At 48.1% G+C, this 24,028-nt stretch overlaps 1 protein-coding gene and 1 long non-coding RNA gene across 4 annotated transcripts; one reads left to right on the top strand and one right to left on the bottom strand.

Moving 5' to 3' along the window:
- Positions 1-1,008: 1,008 nt before the first annotated feature.
- Positions 1,009-10,468, bottom strand: LOC103692978 (uncharacterized). Of its 2 annotated transcripts, none has more exons than XR_015626002.1 (3): positions 10,179-10,468; positions 2,615-2,906; positions 1,009-1,344 (listed from the first exon to the last, which is right to left on the bottom strand). It is a non-coding gene; the product is annotated as an uncharacterized LOC103692978 (long non-coding RNA). The 2 variants fall into 2 exon arrangements; XR_015626003.1 differs by lacking the exon at positions 10,179-10,468 and adding an exon at positions 6,140-6,209.
- On the top strand, positions 10,285-23,742 carry Drc2 (dynein regulatory complex subunit 2). 2 transcript variants are annotated; one of them, XR_015624309.1, is made up of 8 exons: positions 10,285-10,603; positions 11,064-11,231; positions 17,022-17,191; positions 17,949-18,087; positions 21,172-21,450; positions 21,526-21,765; positions 22,979-23,131; positions 23,219-23,742. XR_015624309.1 is itself a non-coding variant. In NM_001014203.1 (8 exon segments), coding segments are annotated over 8 exon segments (1,509 nt in total). In that variant the 5' UTR covers positions 10,343-10,471; the 3' UTR covers positions 23,549-23,742.
- Positions 23,743-24,028: the final 286 nt, after the last annotated feature.

Raw genomic sequence — 24,028 nt, forward strand, 5'->3', positions numbered from 1 at the left:
CACACACACATACACATATGCGCACACACACATACACACACCACACACACACATACACACACCACACACTCACACACAGACATACACACACCGCACACTCACACACACACATACACACACCACACACACACACATACACATACGCACACACACATACACACACCACACACACATACACATATGCACACACACACATACACACCACACACACACATACACACACCACACACTCACACACAGACATACACACACCGCACACTCACACACACACATACACATACGCACACACACATACACACACCACACACACACACACATACACACACCACACACTCACACACACACATACACACACCACACACACACCGCACACGCATACACGCACATACACACACCACACACTCACACACACACATACACACACCACACACACACATACACACACCACACACTCACACACACACATACACACACCACACACTCACACACACATACACACACCACACACGCACACACACATACACACACCACACACTCACACACACACATACACACACCACACACACACATACACATATGCACACACACACATACACACACCACACACACATACACACACCACACACTCACACACACACATACACACACCACACACTCACACACACCACACACACATACACATACGCACACACACACACACACCACACACACACATACACATACGCACACACACACATACACACACCACACGTGCACACACACACCACACGTGCACATACACACACCATACACACACACATACACATACACACACACATACACACACCACACGTGCACACACACACCACACGTGCACATACACACACCATACACACACACATACACATACACACACACATACACACACCACACGTGCACACACACACCACACGTGCACATACACACACATGCACACACACACACGCACGTGCAGAAGCATAACTAACAAAGAATACAAACACACACAACTTCTGCATAACTTCTGTATTGTATTAGTCAGGATTCTCTAGACAGAACTTATAGAATATATATATATGTATTAGTGTGTTATTATACGATTATAGAATATATCACACATAATATATACCGTGTATAGTGAATAGTGATATACAACATAGATAATGGGATTTTTTGGATGGCTTACAGATTGTGGTCCAGGTAATCCAAAAATGGCTGTCCACCAATGGAAGCCCGGAATCCAGAGGTCGTTTGGTCCGTTAGGCTGCGTGTCTCAGCCTGGTCTTCAGTAGAGGTCAGAACGCCAAGGGGCAGGCTCTAATGCCAGTCTAATGGCAGCGAACGGACCTATCAGTGAGAGGGAACAGGAAAAGACAAAAGCTTCCTAGGTTAGAGGTGGATCTTCACATCTCAAAAGGTCTGGATTAAAAGTGGCTCTTCACGGGGTTGGGGATTTAGCTCAGTGGTAGAGCGCTTGCCTAGCAAGCACAAGGCCCTGGGTTCGGTCCCCAGCTCCGAAAAAAAAAAAAAGAAGAAAAAAAAAAAGTGGCTCTTCACACTTCAAGTGATTTAATTAAGAAAAATAAAATCCCTCACAGGTGTACCCAGACACTTGGGTTTTAGTTAATTCCAGATGTTGTCAAGTTGACAACCAAAAGTAGCTATCACCCTCCTTCCCCAAAAATCAAGTACTCCTGTCTGCTGCTCTTGCAGAAGAACTTGGTTTGGTTCCCAGCACCCATGTGGCAATGTAATTCTAGTTCTATGGGATCCAGTGGCCCCTCCTGGCATTTATGGGCACCAGGACTGCATGTTTTTAATTACATGGTATATTCTTTCTGGGGGAGAATCTACACTTTTTGTCATGATCTTAAAAGATCTCCAGATCTGGAGAGATGGCTCACCCGCTAAGCACACTGGCTGCTCTCTCCTGGGAGCCAGGTTCGTTTCCCAGCACCCACGTGGCAGTTCGCTGCCATCTACTCCGATGCCCTCCTTGTCATCCGAGGCACACACGTGGTGCACAAACATACATGCAAACCACCCAGATACAAAAATCAGTTTTTAAAAAAGCGATGTGACACTTCTTCAAAAAAGGTTAAGAATCATTGTGCGGTCTATAAGTATTTGTTCCGATTTTATCTGTGATAGTTGTGTACTCAATAAACAATGAATGAATGAGTAAGCCTCCCCCTCATTAGGATGTTTTTCCAATGGGGGGAAAACAGCAACAGTCCAAAAAAAAAAAAAATCTCAAGAGAAGACTGGGAAATAAGGGTTGATTACTTCGACCGCCTATCTTGTGATCCTAAGTACCGCTCTTTCTCAGCGGGGCCCATCGCTTAAGACCCACACTTCAGTGTCTCCCAGCTCTCGCCAGCACCCATCTCCTGTCCTGAAATCCTGACTGCGACTTTGCAGCTGAGAGGAACCTTGAAACCCGGGGTACCGGCTTGTGAGCCCAGAGAGCCTCGCCGGGTTCTGCGAGGGAGACACTGCCCCCTGCCGGCTGCTGGCTCGTTCGGCCAGGGGAGAGCCAGAGAGCCAGGCGATTCCAGCGCGCAGCAGGCAGAGCGGGTGTGGACAGGGTGGACCCCACACGGGACAGGCTTCTCACCTGCGACCCTGCTTGAGTCTGGGGCGACTCTGCTTGCTTTTTAGGGTTCGAGTCCCCCAGGTTAGCGGGACAGGGGCGAAGAAGTTGTGGAGGCGCTGCTGGATGGAGCTCCAGGGAGGTCTGGTGTCTCAGGCTTGGCTTTCTCAAGGGCCCTGCTGCGACACCTTTCGATTCTAAGACAATTCTCTCCAGCGCCTACACTTGGAGAGCGCTGTACCAGCCTCTTCATCACCATGGAAACAGGAGCCTCTGCATCCATCCTAGAGCAGATTCGCGAAGCTAAGGGAAGAATCTGGATTTGGGAACGAGATTAAAAGAAAAAAAAAAGAAAAAAAAAAAAACGTGGAGGGAAGGTCGTTAAGATTACCGAGGAGCATGTGCCTTGTGAAGATGGTGAGAAGACCATCCGTCCTCCTGTCCTCTCAGACCATCCAGACTGACCACCTTCTCCTGACACAACCACCAAGCATCACTTTCCTCATGCGTTAAATAAAAATAATACCAGCACTTACTTCACAGGGCTGTCGTAAGAATCCCATTAGGTCAGGCTCACATAACACCTAAGTCAGTGGTTAGCACATAACGAGTGCTCCAAGAGGTGGCTATTGGACATACGTTTCCGCATATTTATTATTTAGGTATTTATTCTTCCTGCTGCTAAATCTCTAGTCCCTTGGTAATAATTCCTTTTGGGCCAGGCATGGTGGTGCACAACTGTAATCCCAGCACTTGGGAGGTGGAGGCAGGAGGATCAGGATGTTCAAGGCTAGCCTCAGCTACATAATGTGTTCAAAGCTAACCTGAACATGAAACTGCCATCTTAGGAGGAGGAGAAGGAGGAGGAAGAAGAGGAGGAGAAGGAAGAAGGAGAGAGAGAGACTTTTTGGTCTCTTCTCTCTGTGTGTCTCTGCCTCCCTGTGTGTCTCTGTCTCTCTGTGTGTATGTGTCTCTCTGTCTCTCTGTGTGTCTCTTTCTGTCTTTGTCTCTCCGTCTTTTTCTGTGTCTCTATCTGTTTCTCTCTGTCTCTGTCTGTTTTTCTGTGTCTCTGTCTCTGTGTTTGTCTCTCTGTCTCTGTCTCTTTGTCTTTCTGTCTCTCTGTCTCTATCTCTGTGTGTGTGTGTGTGTGTGTGTGTGTGTGTGCGCACGTGCACATGCATGCACAAGCATGAGTATGTGGATCAGATTGTATAATCATTCCTAGAAATGCAGAGACCAGAGCATACTCTGGTGTCTTCCTCAACTGTTCTGTTCTTGCCTTAAGACAGGGTCTCTTTTGAATGGGAAATTCACCATGTTGGCTAGACTAGCTGGCCCACAAGATCTTGGGATCTACCCGGCTTCGTCCACAAAGCTGGGGTTACAGATACAACACAACCATGACAGACTTTTTACTTGTGTGTGCTGGGCTCAAATTCTGGTTCTCATGCCTGTAGAGCAAATGATTTCACCCACTGAGCTACTTCCCCGGCCCTTTTGTTTGCTTTTCTTCACGGCTCTTTGGATTCCCAAATTCCAGCCATGCTTGCCCTGGCACCTTAGGCTGCCACCCTGTTTCTCTGAAGACTACACTCTCCTTACAGAGCAGGCTGCAGTTTGCTTCAGACTCTAACCCAGGGCTGCCTTTCCCTCTTTGTCTCCATTACCTTCCCCCTTCCAGCAGCTGTGGGTTTTTAAATAGCTTGCCTGCCCTGTGGTTTTTCTCTCAAAATCTCATGAAATGGTCCTCAAGTTGAGGAAGGGAAGAAGAGAGGAAGGAGGGAGGGAAGCAGGGAGGCTTGGTTCTATAAAGTCAGCACACAGTACCTGTCTAGTTATCTCCTTTCTATCCCTGTGCCCAGCTCAGTGTCACAGTCAGCACCTCATTTTGGTGACATTAATTCCTTGGTGCAAGAGTTTTGGGGATTGGGGATTTAGCTCAGTGGTAGAGCGCTTGCCTAGCAAGCGCAAGGCCCTGTGTTTGGTCCCCAGCTGGGGGAAGGGAGTTTCTACATGAAGTCAACCCCCTTCCCTTTTTTTAAAAAAAGATTTATTTGGCTGGGGATTTAGCTTAGTGGTAGAGCGCTTACCTAGGAAGCGCAAGGCCCTGGGTTCAGTCCCCAGCTCCGAAAAAAAGAACCAAAAAAAAAAAAAAAAAGATTTATTTATTTCATGTATGAGTACACTGCCGCTGTCTTCAGACACACCAGCAGAGGACATTGGATCCCATTACAGATGGTTGTGAGCCACCATGTGGTTTCTGGGAATTGAACTCAGGACCTCTGGAAGAGCGGGCAGTGCTCTTAACCACTGAGCCATCTCTCCAGCTCATGAAGTCAACCCTTAAGTGTGGACCCCTGAACTTCAAAGTGGAAGCAAAACCCTTAACTGAACCTGCAAACAAAAGCACGTTCACAGGTCAGGACTGGCATTTTGGCTACTGAACACGGGAAGATCAAAAGTTCAAGGCCTGCCTGAGCTACAGAGTAAAATTCAAGGCTAACCTGGGCAAATATGTAAGGTCCTACCTTGAGAGAGAGAGAGAGAGAGAGAGAGAGAGAGAGAGAGAGAGAGAGAGAGAGAGGGAGGCAGCGCTGAGGGTGGTGTTGCATCTCTTTAAGCCAAGCAGAGGAAGCAGAGGCAGGCGGAACTCTGAATTTGAGGTCCACCTGGTCTAATAGTGTGTTTCAGGCCAGCCAGATTTACATAGTGACGCCCTGTCTCAAAACAAAAACGAAATGGACTCTAAACAGGAAAGGTAGGTGTGTGTGTGTGTGTGTGTGTGTGTGTGTGTGTGTGTGTGTATCACACACACATATTTATTTACACTTGTTTTTTGAGGCAGGGTATTGCGTAGCCCAAGATAGCTTTGAAATGCCTATATATTTTATGCTGATCTTAAACTCCAAATCCTCCTGTCTCCACCTCCAAAATGCTGGGTAAAGATATGTACTGCTCCCCCATTACATGTGTGACAATCGTAGGAGGAATTACGGGAAATCTAAGTAGAAGAATGTCTGATGATCTAAGACCAGAAGACTCATTCTCCTAAAGCTCCTCAAACACACTTAGAAATTCACTGTGCCTCCCTTCCAACCCTGGCAGACAGAGCAGGCAAGCTGACACCTGAGTCTGTGTAGAAGCACAAGGCCCAAGGGTAAGCACGAGGCTCTATGGAGGGAGCGAGGCTGGCTTCCAGGTCGAGCGCGCATCAATGACTACAGTAAACCTCCAGTACTGGAGACTGGTGCCGGTGGTAAGATAATAAACAAATATAAACAAATAGGCCTCGGAGCAGAATAAAGAATTTAAACACAGCCCTGGTCACATGTGGACTCTTGAGTCGTGGTCAGAATGGAGGTCTGGGAAATGTCTCCAAGGCACAGACCAAACCCCAGGATGGATCAGACATCAGGGGTCAGGTATAAACATAAAAGGTAGAACAATAAAGTTTCTAGGAACTAAGGCAGGAACCAACATTAAAGACTTTAAGAAAACCCTCCCGAAAGGCTATGCGGGAGGGGGGGTGGCTCATGCTGTAGCACTCACCTGGCAGATGCCAGACAACCTGGGCTCCATCCGCAGGGCAGGAGAACAAGGAGAAGTGAACAGAGGAAGGCTAATGTGGCATGCAAATTAAAAAATGTCAGTTAACGCTGAAAAAAAGAAATAAGGGGAGAGAGAGGGGTTGGGGAGAGAGAGAGGTAGTCTAGGGGCCAGTGAGATGGCTTAGTGGGTAAAAAATATTTGCCACCAAACCTCAAGTATCAGAATTGAGCCTAGAAAGCTATCTTCTGACTTCTACTGCTGGGCAGTGTGTGCAGCATACACACACACACACACACACACACACACACACACACACACACATGCGCACATATACACACACATATACACACATACACACGTATACACACACATAAACACATACACACATATACACATACACATACACACATACACACATATACACATATACATATACACATACACACACACATATACACATAGACATATACACACATACACACATATACACATACACACACACATATATACACATACACAAACACACATATACACATACACACACACTACATAAATGTTTACAAAAAAGCTTTAGGCTGAGAGAAAAAGTTGGAGCATACACTGATAAAGATCCTACAATCTGATCCTGAGGTGAGGGCTGACAATGTAGCTCGGGGGTAGAGCCCTTGCCTAGCACACTCAAGGCACACACACACAAGTACAAATAAATAAACACAGATACAAATAAATTCAAATAAATACAATAAATATAAATAAATATATGAGGTGGAGGGAAGGGAGGGAAGGAAGGCAGGGAAGAGGAGAGCGATGGAGGAGCTAGGATTGGGAGGAGTGGCACAGCTCACCGATTGCCTAACAAACGTTTTCCTGTTCTCTGGTTCTGCTTGACAGGGAGAAATGCTCCCCCTGGGAGGTACACAATGATTTTACAGACCTGGAAGGGGGACTGAGCCTCACCACTTTGGGCTCTGTATGACTTTGAATCAACAGAGCAAGAACAGAGTTGTGGTGTCGTTGGGAAGAATTCCTCTCCACAGGAACACTGCTGCGTGGGAACACTGAGGGTAGGTAAGAAGTCTGAAATGCAGGACACCTCTTAGGGCTCTCCTAATCCTGCCTTGTCTGTGACAAAGGCAAGTGAGAAATGACAACAGTATTATCAGGACAATGAGTAGACCAGATTCTTTAGAAATCCTGGCAGATAAAAGCTCGGCCTGTGTGGGTGCTTACCTTACGCAGAACGCATGGTGTAGACATACATTTTTTTTGAAACCTATTTTTTTTTTCTTTCTTTTTTTCCCCGGAGCTGAGGACCGAACCCAGGGCCTTGAGCTTTCTAGGCAAGCGCTCTACCACTGAGCTAAATCCCCAACCCCTCGCAACCTACTTTTAATTCGGGTTCAACCTCTACTCTAGCCCACCACCCAGCACGACCTTCCAGTCGTGGAAGAGAGAAGTTATTAGGATGTGGGGGAAGGGGGGGACGGCTGTAGTTCAATCCTGAAAACTGCCAGGCTCGCCAAAGGGACAGAGGCGAGGCCGCAGAAGCTGTAAGCTGCTGCAGGAGCCTCACAAGCAGCTCTTGGGAGAGTTTCTCTCAATGGCCGCATTACCACAAGTTGAGGGGAAGAACCAAGGCACACAACCAAGGAATACGTGTCTTTAGCAAAAAATAGCGAGGCAGAGCAAACCAAACCAAGGCTCAGTGATGTCTCCCACTGTCTGTGGGATCACATCTATACTCCATCACGGGGTCTTTCACGTGTCTGCTGTATCCAAACATCCTCCCACCTGCGACTACTTCGGGCAAATATACCCCCACCCCACACCTGCACGAGCAAAACACCCTTTTCCCTGTGTGCCCCCAAGAGAACACCTTTGACCTAACTAACTTTCTAAAGAAACTAGAATTTCCACTTGAGGAAAGAAGGAGGTGGCTCTACAAAGGAGACCATGAGACCTGGTAGAGGACAGAGGATTTTAAGTACTGCTGCTTCGTTTTGCTATCAATGTTTGCACCTAAGAGTAGTCAGCCGGGTACAATGGTGCACACCTTTGATCCCAACACTTGGGAGGGAGAGGCGGACGGATCTCTGTGAGTTCATGGCTAGTCTGGTCTACATAGCAAGCTCCAAGCCAGCTCAGGCTACGTAGAGACCCTCTAAAGTATAATGGCTACATATAGGATACATACATGGTTACATATATGCTTGCGTGCATATATGTATAACACCTGCATGTGTCGCTGGCAGGGGCCAGGAAGGACATCAGATGCCTTGGGACAGGGTTGGGGATTTAGCTCAGTGGTAGAGCGCTTGCCTAGCAAGCGCAAGGCCCTGGGTTCGGTCCCCAGCTCCGAAAAAAAAAAAAAAAAAAGAACCAAAAAAACAGATGCCTTGGGACTGGAGTTTGATGGCCGTAAACAGTCATGCGATAGCTAGGAGCCCAGCCAGCATCCCCTGCAAGAGCTGCACATGGCCATGGCTTCAGGGCCTCGGTGCTTTTTGTTGAGACCGAGTATCTCTATGTAGCCCTGGAACTTCTAATACAGGCCAACCTGGCCATGAACTCCCAGAGATCCACCTGCCTCCTCCACCTCTTGAGTGCTGAGGCTAAAGACTGGCACCACAACACGCATCTTCAATGACTTCTCAAACCAAATTTATCAGGCTGGAGAGATGGCTCAGCGGTTGAGAGGGCTTGCTGCTCTTCCAGAAGATCAGCTTAGTCATCTGCATCCGTAGGTGTCTCACAGCCATCGATAACTCCAGCTACAATGCCCTCTGCTGGCCTTCCCAGGCACCTGCAAATGCCTGCACACACACACACACACACACACACACACACACACACACACACACGCGCGCGCTATAAATCTTTTATAAAATGTTATTATATGTTATTTATTTATTTTATGTATATGAGAGTGCTCTATCTGGATGTATGCTTGATGGTTCTGAGCCACCATGTGGTTACTGGGAGTTGAACTCAGGACCTCTGGAAGTGCTCTTAACCACTGAGCCATCTCTCCAGTCCACCATATAAATTTTAATTTAAAGCCCACTAAGGGGGCTGGAGAGATGGCTCAGTGGTTAAAAGCACTGTCTGCTCTTCCAGAGGTCCTGAGTTCAATTCCCAGAACCCACATGGTGGCTCACAACCATCTGTAGTGGGATCTGGCGCCCTCTCCTGACCTGCACATGTACATGCAGGCAGAGCACTCACACACACACACACACACACACACAAAAAAAAAAAAAAAGGAAAAACAAATTTAAACTGGAAGTAATGGTTCATTCATACATTTGATCCTAGCACTAGGGAGGCTGAAGTGGATGGATTTCTGTGAGTTTGAGGCCAACCTTGTCTCTATAGTGAGTTTCTGGCCAGCCAGGGCTACACAGTGAGACACTGTCTCAATTTTTTGGGTAAGATTTATTTATGTGTACTTGCGTCTTGCTTGCTTGCGTGTGCATATGTGGACCATGTGTCTACCTGGCGTCCACAGAGGTCAGATGAGGGAATCAGATCCCCTGGACCTGGAGTTATGGACAGTTGTGAGCTGCCCACGTGGGTGCTGGGAACCAAACCCAGGTCTTCTGCAAGAGCAGCAAGTGCTCTCTACCTCTGAGCCATCTCTCTATCTCCAAGGAGACAATTTTAAAAAATATCTAAAAATATTTTGTGTGTATGTGTGTGTTTGTGCACGATAACGCAGTGTCCACGGAGGCCAGAGAGAGGGATTTTGATCCCCTGAAGCTGGAGTTTACAGGTGATCGTGATCTCGGGCCATCAGGCTTGGCCACACCTCCCTTACCCACTGAGCCATCTCATCATGTGAATGAATATATGTGTGAATGGTTTGAATCCAACGCTGTCTTCTGACCTCTGCAGGCATCCAGCACACAGGCGGTGCTCCCATACACACGCGGGCAAAACACGCATGCACCATATAAAAAGTAAGATAGAAAACTATGTGAAGACCTTTTTGTTTTTTTAAAGACGGATTGGGGTTCTTAATGATAAAAGGCCCACTTACAAGAACTGATTGCGGTCCTCCAGCGTGCAGGGGGCGCTTTGAAATAGGGCCGCCTCTCAACTTCTTGCCCCGCAGTCTTGGCGGAAGGTCCTTGTTGCTAGGAGACAAGATGCGTCTTTCGGCTCTCCAGCCGCCTGTGACCTGAGCGCTTTTGGCGAAGGACTGAGGTCCAAGGCCCCATTACCTTAGCTCCAGAAGGTCCCTGAAGGGGAACTTTTTCCTTCTAATTTCTCACAAGCGGGCCGTGGCGGCAGGCAGAGGCTCCTTGCCTGCACCCAGTCCGCAGCACAGCCATGCCTAAAAAAGGAAAAAAGCCCAAGTTACCCCTGACGGACGAAGAGCAGCTGATTTTATTTCAGCAGAAGTTGTTGGCCGACGAGGAGGCAGCCAAGAAGAAAGAGAGGCTCCTCACGCAGTTCTTGAAGGTGATGCTTGGCTGCAGTGTCCTGCCCAGACCCTGCGCTAGCGATGTTCGTTGCCTGGGGCTGTGTGATTGTGACAGAGTCATTTTCATCCTTCCCTTCCCTCTGAAGTCCTTGGTCCCAAAATACATGGGCTTCAGACAACCTTGGTTTCTGCCTAGGGCATTCTTTGTGAACCATGGGGAGGAAGAATTGAGTTTCGCGGTATCAACTGCGCCCCCGGACTTAGGACAGTGGATGCTCTCAGGTGTCCAAATTTAGCTCCCTTGAATTCTGATACTGGGTCTGGAGTGGGGTCGTTAGAAACTCTTCTACTCCGATGCTTCACCCTGAAGGAAAAGCATCAGAAACCACGAGCAGAAGCCCCTGAGCGTTGGCCACCAAGGGCTTTGCACTTGGGAACACACAGGAATTGGTATTTTTCAGAGTGGGGTCGATCCATCACACTGTGTTTACTCCTCAGGACAAGTTGGCCAAAGAAGAACACAACAGCTCTCTGAACCTTAATAAGATTAATACGCAGTGGAGAACCGTCCTCAGGGAGGTCAAGACCAGAGAGCTTCACAAGGACATTGAGATCCTCAGCCAAATCTTTGAACGAGTGGTGGACTGCAAAGACAGTGTCATTAAGGTAAGCGCACTCTCCTGAGAGCACTGGGGGGGGGGGGGGGGGCTTCCAGATCTTCCTGGGTAGAATGGGCCCAGTGAATTATTTACTGTTTATTATTATTTGTTGTTGTTGTTGTTGTTATTTCGGAACAAAGTCCTGTATCCCTACAATGGTCTCAGACTCACACGTAACAGAAGAACCTTGAACTCCCCGTCTGCCTGCCCTGACTTCCCAACCGCTGGCATAGCAGGCATGGGCTACACAGCTGCATCTACTGAACCGGCCTTCAAGCCCTCACCAGGCACAGGCTGTGACAGACGTAGCCTGTGGGTTCTAGTCACAGTCACTGAGATGAGAAAGGAATTACCAAGCTGTACCCACCCTCCCCTTCTTTAGAGGAACCACCACCCTTTGTCGCCTATGCCCCAAATGAGTTCTGTGGGGCAGCAAGCATCACCACAACTTAAACTCAGACCCATTCCTTTGTTTCAGTATCAGAAGGCTCCGTTCCAGAGAGGGGAACTGACCTCTCCAGAGCTGCCTGGCTCTGGGCAGAAGCCTAGGATTACTGTGCGGATGTTTTGTTCTTTCCGAAGGGTCTCACTCTGTAACTCTGGCTGTCCTGAAACTTGCTATGTAGCCAAGGCTGGTCTCAAACTCAGAGATATCCACCTGCCTCTGCCTCTCAAGTGCTGGGATTAAAGGCGAGCGCCACAGCAACTGGCAAGGTGTAGATGGCTTTGGTTGTCCAGCCTGGCCTCCTTGATTTAACATGAGCGGCCGTGGACAAGGTTGGGAAACCCTCCCTCACAGGGTAAAGAACAATTCTGGATGTCCAAACTATTCAACCAGCCATTTTAATGCTCTTCTGGAGGGAGGCTGGAGACTGGAACAGGATGGCTGTAAATTAGCAATCTTCCTATTATACTGGGATTGCTGGCAGGAGCCATCAGCCTGGATCTGCTTATGCTTTTTTTTTTTTTTTTTTTTTGGTTCTTTTTTTCGGAGCTGGGGACCAAACCCAGGGCCTTGCGCTTCCTAGGTAAGCGCTCTACCACTGAGCTAAATCCCCAGCCCCCTGCTTATGCTCTTAAGAAGTTCCCGAACCACTCTCACCTTTTAAAGGATTTTGATGCATTCATTTCTTTTTTTTTTTTTAAGTTTTATTTATTTTATGTACGTGAGTACACTGTAGCTGTCTTCAGACACACCAGAAGAGGGCATCAGATCTCATTACAGATGGTTGTGAGCCCCCACGTGGTTGCTGGGAATTGAACTCAGGACCTCTGGAAGAGCAGCCAGTGCTCTTAACCACTGAGCCATCTCTCCAGCCCGATGCATCCATTTCTTAAAGACTGTGTGAATGGGGGATGTCTTTTTTTTTTTTTTTTTTTTGGTTCTTTTTTTTTTTTTTTTTTTCGGAGCTGGGGACTGAACCCAGGGCTTTGCGCTTCCTAGGCAAGCGCTCTACCACTGAGCTAAATCCCCAACCCCTAGGGATGTCCTTTTTTTAATCCTACCTTTTACAGACTATCTGTTCACAAACTCCTCTTAATCTTTTCTTCTCAAACAAAACTCCACAAATATTCACTGTACGTCTTTCCTTCTGCCTGAGCCTGGCAGGGATGCGGATTCAGTAGGCCCCGGGCAGCTTCCCACTACCAGTTACAACTTAAGCAAGGCTGAGTTTTTTTCCTTTAAAAAAGTTATTTATTTTTTATTTTATTTTATATTTTGCCTGCATGTGTGTCTGTGCGAGGAGGTCAGGTCCCCTGGAACTGGAGTTACAGACAGTAGTAAGCTGCCAGGTGGTTCCTGGGAACCATCCCAGGTCCTCAGAAGAGCAGTCAGTATTCTTCACCTCAGAGCCAACTCTCCAACCCCAGCCTCCCCAACCCTCCAGTGCTGGGAGCAAACCCTATTGCTAAGTTACACAGCAAGCCCTGGGAGGTTTTACACTTTGTGTGTGTGTGTGTGTGTGTGTGTGTGTGTGTGTGTGTGTGTGTGTGTGTGTGTGCTACAGAGCACAAATGTAAGTCAGAGAACAACTTTGTGCAGTCAAGTTCTCTCCCACCTTTAATGTGGGATTGAACTCAAGTCTCTGAATTTGTACAGCAAGCTTTTCCACCCACTGAACCATCTTGCCTTACCCTGTGCTTCTCCAGACTTTCTGAAAGTCAGCAAATAAGAATCAGGTCCGTTTGCTTTGACTAGTCTCTCTATGCAGCACTGACAGCCCTGGAGCTCACCACGTGAACCAGGCTGAGCCAAGCTTAGAGATTCACCTGCCTCTGCCCCCAGTGCTGGGTTTAAAGGTGTGCACTGCTATGCCTGGCAGATGCTTGTTTTCTAATCTAGGCAGCTTTATCCCTGTGGGTGCTCAAACTTTCTGGGTTTTGTTTTGTTTTGATTTTAAATTCCCTGAGCAGGACCCCCCTAGTGAAAGTGTCCCAGTTACCTCTCGATAATAACTGCCCCCTAAGTTAGTAGCTTGCAGAGGTTTCATTATTACACTTTGCGGTTCTGTGGGTAGGCTGAGCTGTGTAGCTCTGCATGCTGGGGACCCAGCCAAGGGCTCAGAGCACACTAGACAGGCAACCGCTCAACCACTGGGCTCCATCCTGTTGTAGAGCCATTCCCACCAAAGCAGCCTCATTAAGACATGGGAAGATCCTGAAACAGAAGATACAAGGACCCTCTCCAAGATTATATAAACAGAAACTACTAGGGAGAGGGGACTCTCAGACCAGCTGCGTTTCAGAGCTCTGGGACGTGGCTCTTGTCAGCTATCCCCCATGCTCCTGTAAGTGATGCCAATGAACGAAATGATTCACCAAGGTGGACTTTGGTGGAATCTCTCTCCTACGGTGTAAGTAGATGTTTTTTTGTTCTTTCTCCAGAAAGGCTATAGAACACATCCTTGGACCCATGAAAGACAAAGGTGATTGTCTTTCCCAAGCAAGAATGCTGTCAGTCTCTCGGTTGCTACCACAGTCACCTCAGCCTGGCTGGTCTGGCGTTAGTTCAGCTGTCAGCCAGGAGAGCTGTTGACTAGCACCCAAAATGACCTCTCCAAGTGTTTTGGCTTTCTCACAGCTTGCTGGCTCCCTTCCTGGAGGGAGCATTTCCAAGAACCTGCATTCCAAGAAGCCGGAAGTGCAGGCAGGCCAGACTCAGGGCTGTGTTGGAAGCACCACAGCGCCAAGTACAGTCTTCACCTCTTCTGCTGAGTCCCACAGTCATGAGGTCGCTCAAATTCAAGAGAACACGTTCTTCAGTCCCTTCCTTCCTGCCTTCCCCTTTTCCTTTTTCCTCCTTTCTCTTGAGATGAGTCTTGCTGGCTTCAAACTAATGATCTTTTAAAAAAATATTTTATTCTTTTAAAAGTGTATAAGTGTGTGTGTGTGTGTGTGTGCGCGCGCGCGCGCGCGTGCATGCACGCAGGTGAATGCAAATGACCACAGAAGCCAGGGTGCCAGATCCCTTGGAGTTGGAGTTGCAGGTAGCTGTGAGACACCTGACTTCCGTGCTGGGAACTGAACTCAGGGCTTTGTGAAAAGAAGCAAATGCTCTTACCTCTAAGTCATCCTCCTGCCTCCCAAATGCTGGGATGGTAAGTATCTGTCACTACATCCAAATGCAACTCCGAATTCGTGGCAGAATGACAAGGTGACCCTGCAGAAAACTGTAGAATGGGGACTCCTACTTGTCTTTTCAGTACAGTATGTCACAAGAGGCCACTTCCTCTTGGCCTCGGAATCACTCTCGTGGCCTGGTTGGTCCTTATTTCTTTTCTTTTTTTTTTTTTTTTTTTTTCCGGAGCTGAGGACCGAACCCAGGGCCTTGAGCTTGCTAGGCAAGCGCTCTACCACTGAGCTAAATCCTCAACCCCTGCCTGGTTGGTCCTTGATACCTTCTTTGCTTTTTGTTTTGTGCTTGGAGTACTAGTGATCAAACTCAAGCCTCGTGTATGCTAGGGAAACATTTTACCACTGAGCTACATCCCTAACCCTATAAAATAATATTTTCTGGGTATGGTGACGTACACCTTTAATCCTAGCACTAGGGAGGCAGAGGCAGGTGGATCTCTGTGAGTTGAAGGCCAGCCTGGTACATAGTAAGACAGTGTCTCAGTGTAGATATACACATATACTATATATACATACATAACACAGACAGACAGACAGACAGACAGACACACACACACACACACACAAAGCAGGCTTCAAACTCATTCTATAGCCCAGGGAATCTGCAATGCTCCTGCCTCAGTGCCCTGGTATGTGCAGCACCAAGGCCACCTTCCTAATTTGTATAAGAAGATAAACTAGGTTCCCATCACTTTCTGCCCTGGGACATCCAGCTCTCCAGGATTCCTGGCTCTTTTTAATGGCGATTCCATCAGTGTAAATGTTTGTGACCCACAAGATGTTTCTCACGTCACACTTTAGAAAAAATATTATTTTCATTTTATCTGTGTGTCTGCATATATGTTAAATGCACCATGTGTATGCAATGCCCATGAAGCGGGTATTGGATCCCCTGAACCCAAAGTTATAAATGGCTGTGAGCCACCATGTGGGTGCTGGGAATCAAAACCTCTGGAAGAGCAGCCAGTGCTCTCAACTGCTAAGCCATCTCTAGCCTGCCTCCTCCTCCTTTTTTTAAAAAAAATAAAGACAGGTCTTACGATGTAGCCCTGGCTGGCCTAGAACTCCCAACTTGACCAAGTTAAGCTTGAACTCACAGATATCCACCTGCCTCTGCCTCCGGAGTGGTGGGAATAAAGGTGTAAGCCAATGGGATTAGCCTCTGCACTTCTATCTAGATGTCATTTTCGGTTTGCATCAAGACCAAACAGCAAGGGCTGGAGAGATGGCTCGGTGGTTACAAGCTCTTGCAGTCCTTTCAGAGGACCCAGATTCGAGTTCTCACACCCACATAAAGCTCACAACTGCTTGTAACTCTGATTCCAGGAAATCTGAGGGCCTCTGGTTTCCTGAAGCACCTGAAGTACACTTAACATAAACTTAGAAAGACACGCATACAAATACTAAACAATTCTTAATTTTTAAAGACTGAATGGGAGAGCCAGCATTCCTAAAATCATTAAGAAATAAGAGGAAAAACGCCAGATACCTAAATCCTTGTGTGTGTGTGTGTGTGTTTGTGTGTGTATGTGTGTGTGCTTGTGTGTTTGTGTGTGCATATGTGTTTGTATGTGTGTGTTTGTGTGTGTGTGCTTGTGTGTTTGTGTGTGTGCATGTGTGTATGTATGTGTGCATGTGTGTTTGTGTGTGTGCATGAGTGTGTGTGTTCGCGTGTATGTGTGTGTGTATGTGTGTATGTATGTGCATGTGTGTGTGCATGTGTGTGTGCGCATGTGTGAGCCAGAGGTTGACACCAAGTGTCTTCCTTACTTGCTATCCACCTTAGATTTTAAAGATTTATTTATTTATTATATATAAGCACACTGTAGCTGTCTTCAGATACACCAGAAGAGGGCATCGGATCCCATCACAGATGGTTGTGAGCCACCATGTGGTTGCTGGGATTTGAACTCAGAACCTCTGGCAGAGCAGTCAGTGCTCTTAACCGCTGAGCCATCTCTCCAACCCCCACCTTAGATTTTAAGACAGGAGCTCACCCTCCCATCTCTACTCCCCCAAACCTGAGATTATAGGGGTGCCACCACACCAGACACCTATGGTGCTGAGGGCCTGGCTGCTCCATCTCCCCGGCCTCCTGAATCCATTTTTATTTTCTCACGGATGCCATGTGACCTGGAGGCCTTCTCTCCCTCCCGCCCAGTCTCTGGCGAGGGACCTGACTGAAGCTGAGGAGCAATACGCCCACGCTCTGCGCGGCCACTTGCACAACGTTGACCAGCTCTTGACCCTGCAACGACGCAGGCTCAGCCTCCTGGAGGAAAATTACAACATGGAGCTGGAGGTCCTAACCAAAGAGTTTGAGACCGAAAGGTATGGGCCCCAAGAGCCAAGAGACTGGATTCAGGGGGGTTCCCAGAGCGTGTGCCTGTAAGCAGTGCTGTGGCGCCTCCTTACTGAAGCACGATTCTAAGCACACAGGGTGCCCAGGTCCTTGTAAACGATTTGGGTTTAGTCTTACAGCCTTAGCTTACCTTCCTTCCTGCCAGGGTCCTGGCTGCATCTCCTACTTGCAACTCAGAATTCTATCCATCTAGCAACAGGCAGGGATGGGAGAGTTATCTCACTGTAAACTTATTTAGATTTTTGGCTTTACATCATATGAAGGCATTACCTATTCAAAAATCAAAATAGTCTTATTCATATTTATTTATTTTTATACATACACTGTAGCTGTCTTCAGACACACCAGAAGAGGGCATCGGATCCCATTACAGATGGTTGTGAGCCACCATGTGGTTGCTGGGAATTGAACTCAGGACCTCTGGAAGAGCAGTCAGTGCTCTTAACCGCTGAGCCGTCTGTCCAGCCCCGCTTATTTATTTTTAATGGGGAGAAAACACACACACACACACACACACACACACACACACACACACACACCCCAAACATTTTCCTCCCTCCCTGCCAGAGCCTAAAAGTCTGTACCATTCAGTTTCATTTTGTTGTTGCTGTTGGTTTTGTTTGTTTGTTTGGGACAAAGGAGAGCTTCACCATACCTGGCCCATTCATACTACGAATTTCTTTGTCACCTTTGGTCCACGTGCTACATCCATCATGTCTCCTGTAGGAAAGCAATCCTTGACCATCACGATAAGGAAATCCACTACCTGCACGACGTCTTCATGGCCATGGAGCAGAACTATGTGGACTCGGAGTATGAAAGCAAGCTAGAATTCCAGAGCATGTGGGATGACCTGAAAAACAAGGTATAGAAGGGGACGGGTCCGGAGACCACGGGAAATTGCTCAAGGCACCAGAGCGAGCTGAGAGCCCTAGGGCCAACAGTCAATAAAAGTCCATTGCCACCGAGGCATCCCGTGGTTGTGGTCTTGTGAAAACTGCTTGGGAGGCAAGACTGTTCTAAAATGTTATGATGTATTCTTCTCTCTCAAGATACATCCCGAGCACTGTTTCCCCTCCCTCCCCTCCTCCCATCTCCCCATCACCTCCTCCTCTCTCCCCCAGATCCACATTGGATCTCTGTTGGGGTAAAGTTATAAAAAAATGACACTCGTCCTGGTTCCTGCGAGTTCCCACTCCCGAGGATCTGCGTGCTCTAGCTGTTTCTCTGTTACCGCTTTCAGACTCTGTCCCCTGTCCCCTTGGTAGTTGTTACCACACCTGAGACTCACATAGGGTTCCATGAGCTATGCTAGCGTGGCCCCGCACCATGTTAGCCCCAAGCATTCTATAGACTAGCACGGCTTCCTGCTCACACTCCCAACACACGGTGAAGTCATTACTCAGCAAACTGGAACCCAACAACCAGATTTATGTGTTAAATGCTCAATGTACAATATATCCACACAATTAACTTACGACCAATTGATAAGACATAATTGCCCACCTAGACACACAAAGCCCAGTACACATCCATCCCTTAAGAATATTCATAATAATCTGTAAAGGTGCAGAGAGGAATTTTATTTATTTATTTATTTATTTATTTTATTAACTTGAGTATTTCTTTTTTTTTTTCTTTTTTTTTTTTTGGTTCTTTTTTTCGGAGCTGGGGACCGAACCCAGGGCCTTGCGCTTCCTAGGTAAGCGCTCTACCACTGAGCTAAATCCCCAGCCCCAACTTGAGTATTTCTTATTGACATTTCGAGTGTTATTCCCTTTCCCGGTTTAAGGGCAAACATCCCCCTAACCCCTCCCCCTCCCCTTCTTTATGGGTGTTCCCCTCCCCATCCTCCCCCCTTTGCCGCCCTCCCCCCAACAAGCACGTTCACTGGGGGTTCAGTCTTAGCAGGACCCAGGGCTTCCCCTTCCACTGGTGCTCTTACTAGGATATTCATTGCTACCTATGAGGTCAGAGTCCAGGGTCAGTCCATGTATAGTCTTTAGGTAGTGGCTTAGTCCCTGGAAGCTCTGGTTGGTTGGCATTGTTGTTCATATGGGGTCTCGAGCCCCTTCAAGCTTTCCAGTTCTTTCTCTGATTCCTTCAACGGGGGTCCTGTTCTCAGTTCAGTGGTTTGCTGCTGGCATTAGCCTCTGTATTGGCTGTATTCTGGCTGTGTGTCTCAGGAGCGATCTACATCCAGCTCCTGTCTGCCTGCACTTCTTTGCTTCATCCATCTTGTCTAATTGGGTGGCTGTATATGTATGGGCCACATGTGGGGCAGGCTCTGAGTGGGTGTTCCTTCTGTCTCTGTTTTAATCTTTGCCTTGCAGAGAGGAATCTTTTTTTTTTTAAAGATTTATTTATTTACTATATATAAGTACACTGTAGCTGTCTTCAGACACACCAGAAGAGGGCATCAGATCTCTTTACAGATGGTTGTGAGCCACCATGTGGTTGCTGGGAATTGAACTCAGGACCTCTGCAAGAGCAGTCGGTGCTCTTAACCACTGAGCCATCTCTCCAGCCCCAGAGAGGAATCTTAACATCCACCTCCATGTTCTCCCGGCCGCTTCTCTTCCCTAGCTCTAGTCTCCTCCTCTCTCTAAAACTTTTCTCCCACCCATCCTGCCTTCTCGTCCAATGACAGGCTTCGTTCTGTTTGTGCGCGTGATGACATCATCCTACAGATCTCCTCCTCTGTTTCCCTTCAGAAAAGAGCAGGCCTCCCAGGGATGGCAATCAAACAGGGCATCAAGATGTAATAAGACCGGGTTGGGGATTTGGCTCAGTGGTAGAGCGCTTGCCTAGCAAGCGCAAGGCCCTGGGTTCGGTCCTCAACTCCGAAAAAAAGAATAGAAAAAAAAAAGATGTAATAAGACTAGGCACAAGCCTTCCTATCAGGGCTGGGTGAGGCAACCCAGTAGGAGGAAAAGGGTCCCAAGAGCCGGTGAAAGAGTCAGAGACGCCCCACTCCCACCATCAGGAGTCCCACCGAGCTAACAGTGCACTAAGTCTAAAACAAAACAAGACAGAGAAGAGATCACGTGGCTTCAGCCTTATGGGTTGTAGATGAAGAAACAAAAGCCCAAAGTAGCCGATGACCAATTCACTCCCACTGCTAGTTCCGGGTCTATCCAGTACAATCCAGGTCTGTAGAATCCTGGTCAGTAATTCTGTCCATCACAGACTTTGCAAACCTACATGCGGAAGTTCGAGTATAAAGTTCTCGTTTTCACTTATCAATCATTTAACTTACAGCATCTTGCTTTGCCCAGGCTGGCCTTGAACTCACTGTGTAGTAGAGAATGACCTGAAAATACTTTTTTTTTTACCTTAAAAACTTTTGCTCCTCGCGCCTCCACCTCCCCAGCGTGGTAACGGGCATGCGCCGTCACACCCAATCTTATTCGGGCTAAGCAGGCGCTCCGCCGGCGGTGGCTAAACTCCTGCCACAGCCTTTACTTTAGCCCCCACGTTTTATTTCATAATTTGATTAATTTCCTACCCGTGAAAACTGAGGCTTTTCACGTGAGAATCCAAACTATTTGTTTCCCTTTAAAGAGATCTGAGCCGGGCGGCGGGGGCAGGCACACACCTTTAATCCAGGCACTCAGGAGGCAGAGGCAGGTGGATCTCTGAGTCTGAGACCAGCCTGGTCTACAGAATGATTCCAGGACAGCCAGGGCTGCAGAGAAACTCTGTCTTGGAAAATCAAAAAAGGAAAAAAAAAGGTTAAGAGATCTAGAACACTGAGCCTCATTCTGTCTCATGGAGCTGGGCCCAGCCCCACCCTAATGCTCTCTTGTCCCCGTCACTATGGACTAACCGCACTCCCAATATAAGTCACTAAACAATGCTGCAGACAGTTCCTAATACGGCTACTTGCAGGTGCGGGCGGGCACTAGTAGGGTAACTAAGCATTTGGTACTTGGGATCCGCTCCCTAGAATTTAGAAGAGAAGCACTTTCTTCGCCTACAACTGGAGAACGTAGTGGAAGACCTGTGGAGGAGGTTCCAGGATGCACTCAAGAATTACACAGATGCCACGGAGGACCGCAAGATCGCCTTTGAGACCCTGAAGGTGAAGGATGAGAAAAGCTCTAAAGAGATTGAGGTGCAGATGAAGAAGATCCAGAGGCTGCAGGTCAGCGTGCCCGCCGAGGAGACATGGTTTCCACTGCTGCATTTGTCCATCTTCCCCATATTCTTTTGGCGCTCTCACTGGGTGGGTCAGGATGACAGACTGTGCTCCTAGTCCCCCCCACTCCTGTCTCCCCTTTGACCTGTCTCCCTCTGTCAGTTGTTTCTCCTGTCCCTCTAGGAGGCCATCAGTGCCTTGAAAGGGAAGATCGTAGCCCACAGCCGCGAAGGTGAATGGCAGAATCAGTGTATCCGAAACGACAAGGAGCTGGTCCACGTGCAGCTTCGAAAACTTAAGATCCAGAGGACCCAGGCCCGGACCGAATCTCAGGAGAACTTAGTCAAACTCACCCTGGAAAGTAACGCCACCCTCAAGGCCCTGAAAAAGGTTGTGGAGAAGGTAAAGGATAGAGAGAGGTCAATGGGGACAAAACCAAGAAACCTGGCTGGTGAAAACCGGATTCAGGGAGGCGTGGGGGCGGGGCCTCGTGTTGGGCGGGGCCTACCCCTCTCCCTCATACAGTGGACACTCTTTTATCTTTCTCCACCCTCTCTTTTAAATGAAGTCATTGGGATTTTCGGCTTCCTGAGTACCCCCTCTCTGCTTCGCAGAGGGCCTTTTTCTCCGTGTCTGCTGCACGTTTGTGGTTTCCTCAATAAACACCGTCTGTCATCTGCTTGCTGTTTCTGTCCAGCGCTTGGATTTCTCTGCTGCTGTCTGTTACACTTCAGATCTTCCCTGCCTTTTAATTCTTCAACTGGCAGAGGAAAGGAACTCAGCCCCCAGGCTGTGTTATTTCTAGGCTGCATCATTATGGGGTTTGTCCCTGGATTTCTTCTGAAGACAGTGTCATTCTGGGACCTCACCCTGGGATTTCTTTTGAGGACTACTGACTTATGGAGATGCTACTTGTCCCAGAGATAGGCTATCACCAAATGGGTGTCTTAATCATTACCATTGGTTAGGTTTTGTGGCCCTTTAGACCTCCCCTGTGGCCCCTTCGCTGGCTTGAAGCAGCTAAAAGCAGCAGTCATCACCCCCAAACCATCTAAGAGCAGTTAGGGTAGCCTCTGAGATGGGGACGGGGGGGGGGGGGGGGGATGAGAGACCAGGTTCCCTGGTAAGTTAGACAGAGAAGGAGAGAAGGAGCCATACTAGGTAATAAAGGTGGCCGCTTCTGTCTCCCACCAGCAGTCCCCTGCTGATGGACTGGCTCAGGACATGTCACAGAACAATTAAGGACCAAATCGACCATTCTGACTTCAAACTGCTCAACCCTAAAGTAGGGGAGGAGAGGTCTTCAAGCTTTAACCCCATCCCACCTGTACTCTCAAGAAAAGACTGGACGTTGGGCTTCCCAAGTGCCCCCTCTGCTGTGCAGAGAGGCTCTCCCTCTGTGTGTCTGCTGCAGTTTTCCTCATCCCCAATTAAGACCTTTCTTAACTGAAAGGAAAAAAGGAGTAGTGATGAATTGTTTGTGGTAAGCATATGAAATGCTAGGGTAGTGCTTTGCAAGCACGGTGTCAAATGTGTTTCCCACAGAGCAGCTTTCCTGGGCTGGAGCAGAAAAACATTTGTTTTCCCTAAACCAGCTCTTCTTAACCCCTCACAGGGTGAGAAGATCCTTAAGCTTGCCGAGATATGTAGGAAATTTGAAACCGAGGAAGAAAAAGTACTGCCTTTCTATTCTTCAGCACTGACCCCCGAGGAGCAGGAGGAGGTCGAGATCCAGAGCCAGGAGGAGATCACAGAGGATCTCGCCAAGGTAGAGAGGGAGAATGTGATCGGGTGAGGAGTGGGGCAGCACCTAACGGCTACTATAACACACCGTTCCCTCTAACTCCACTCTCAGATTATGATGGACTACTTGGGAATGGAGAACTTCTGGAAGAGATACAACAAGGTGAAACTGGAGGTTCTGAGTCTCCAGCACAGGCGGCTGCAGCTGCTGGATATCAGCAGCAAGCTGCGGGAGATGCTCAAGCAGTACTTGGACGGCATCTCGGTGAGCGACGAGGTGCTGAGCCGCCTCAACCCGCTCTTCATAGTAAACCACAAAAGCAACCTGCCCCAGCTGCCCCCATCCGCAGCGCAGCCTGGCGGTGACAGAGGACCTGGTGGCGACAGAAGACTGACTTACAACGTCATCGAGGCGGCCCACATTGCCTCCCATATCCTGTGACCCGAGGAGGAGGAGGAAGCGTTCCAAACCCCAGAGACTTTTTTTCCTTTCTTGAAGCCCGAGTGCTTTGCTCTCATGCTTAGGTGGACACTCCAGCACTGTTCCAGTTACCTACCACCGCCCTATGTGGCATAACCAATTATTAATTTTTTAAAAGAAAAATAGAGAAATAAATAAAATAAAAGAGAAAATTCTCCCCCTGGTTGCGAAGTTTCTTATAAAAACACAAGGTCACCAAAGTGGTGTGGACAGCAGAGCGCACCTTCGATCCCAGCCAGGGAAAGGGGCAGGGGCAGGCGGATCTCTGTGAATTTGAGGCCAGCCTGGTCTACACAGTGAGTTCCAGGACAGCCAAGGCTACACAGAGAAACCCTGTCTGGAAAAACAATAACAACAACAACAAAACCAAGGAAGCAAAGACAGGGTCTGTGCAGGCCTCAGACTCCCGGTGTAGCTGACGGAGCTCAGATCACCCAGCCT

This window comes from Rattus norvegicus, chromosome 7, assembly GCF_021556685.1.
Source record: "Rattus norvegicus strain SHRSP/BbbUtx chromosome 7, alternate assembly SHRSP_T2T, whole genome shotgun sequence".
NCBI classification, from domain to species: Eukaryota; Metazoa; Chordata; class Mammalia; order Rodentia; family Muridae; genus Rattus; species Rattus norvegicus.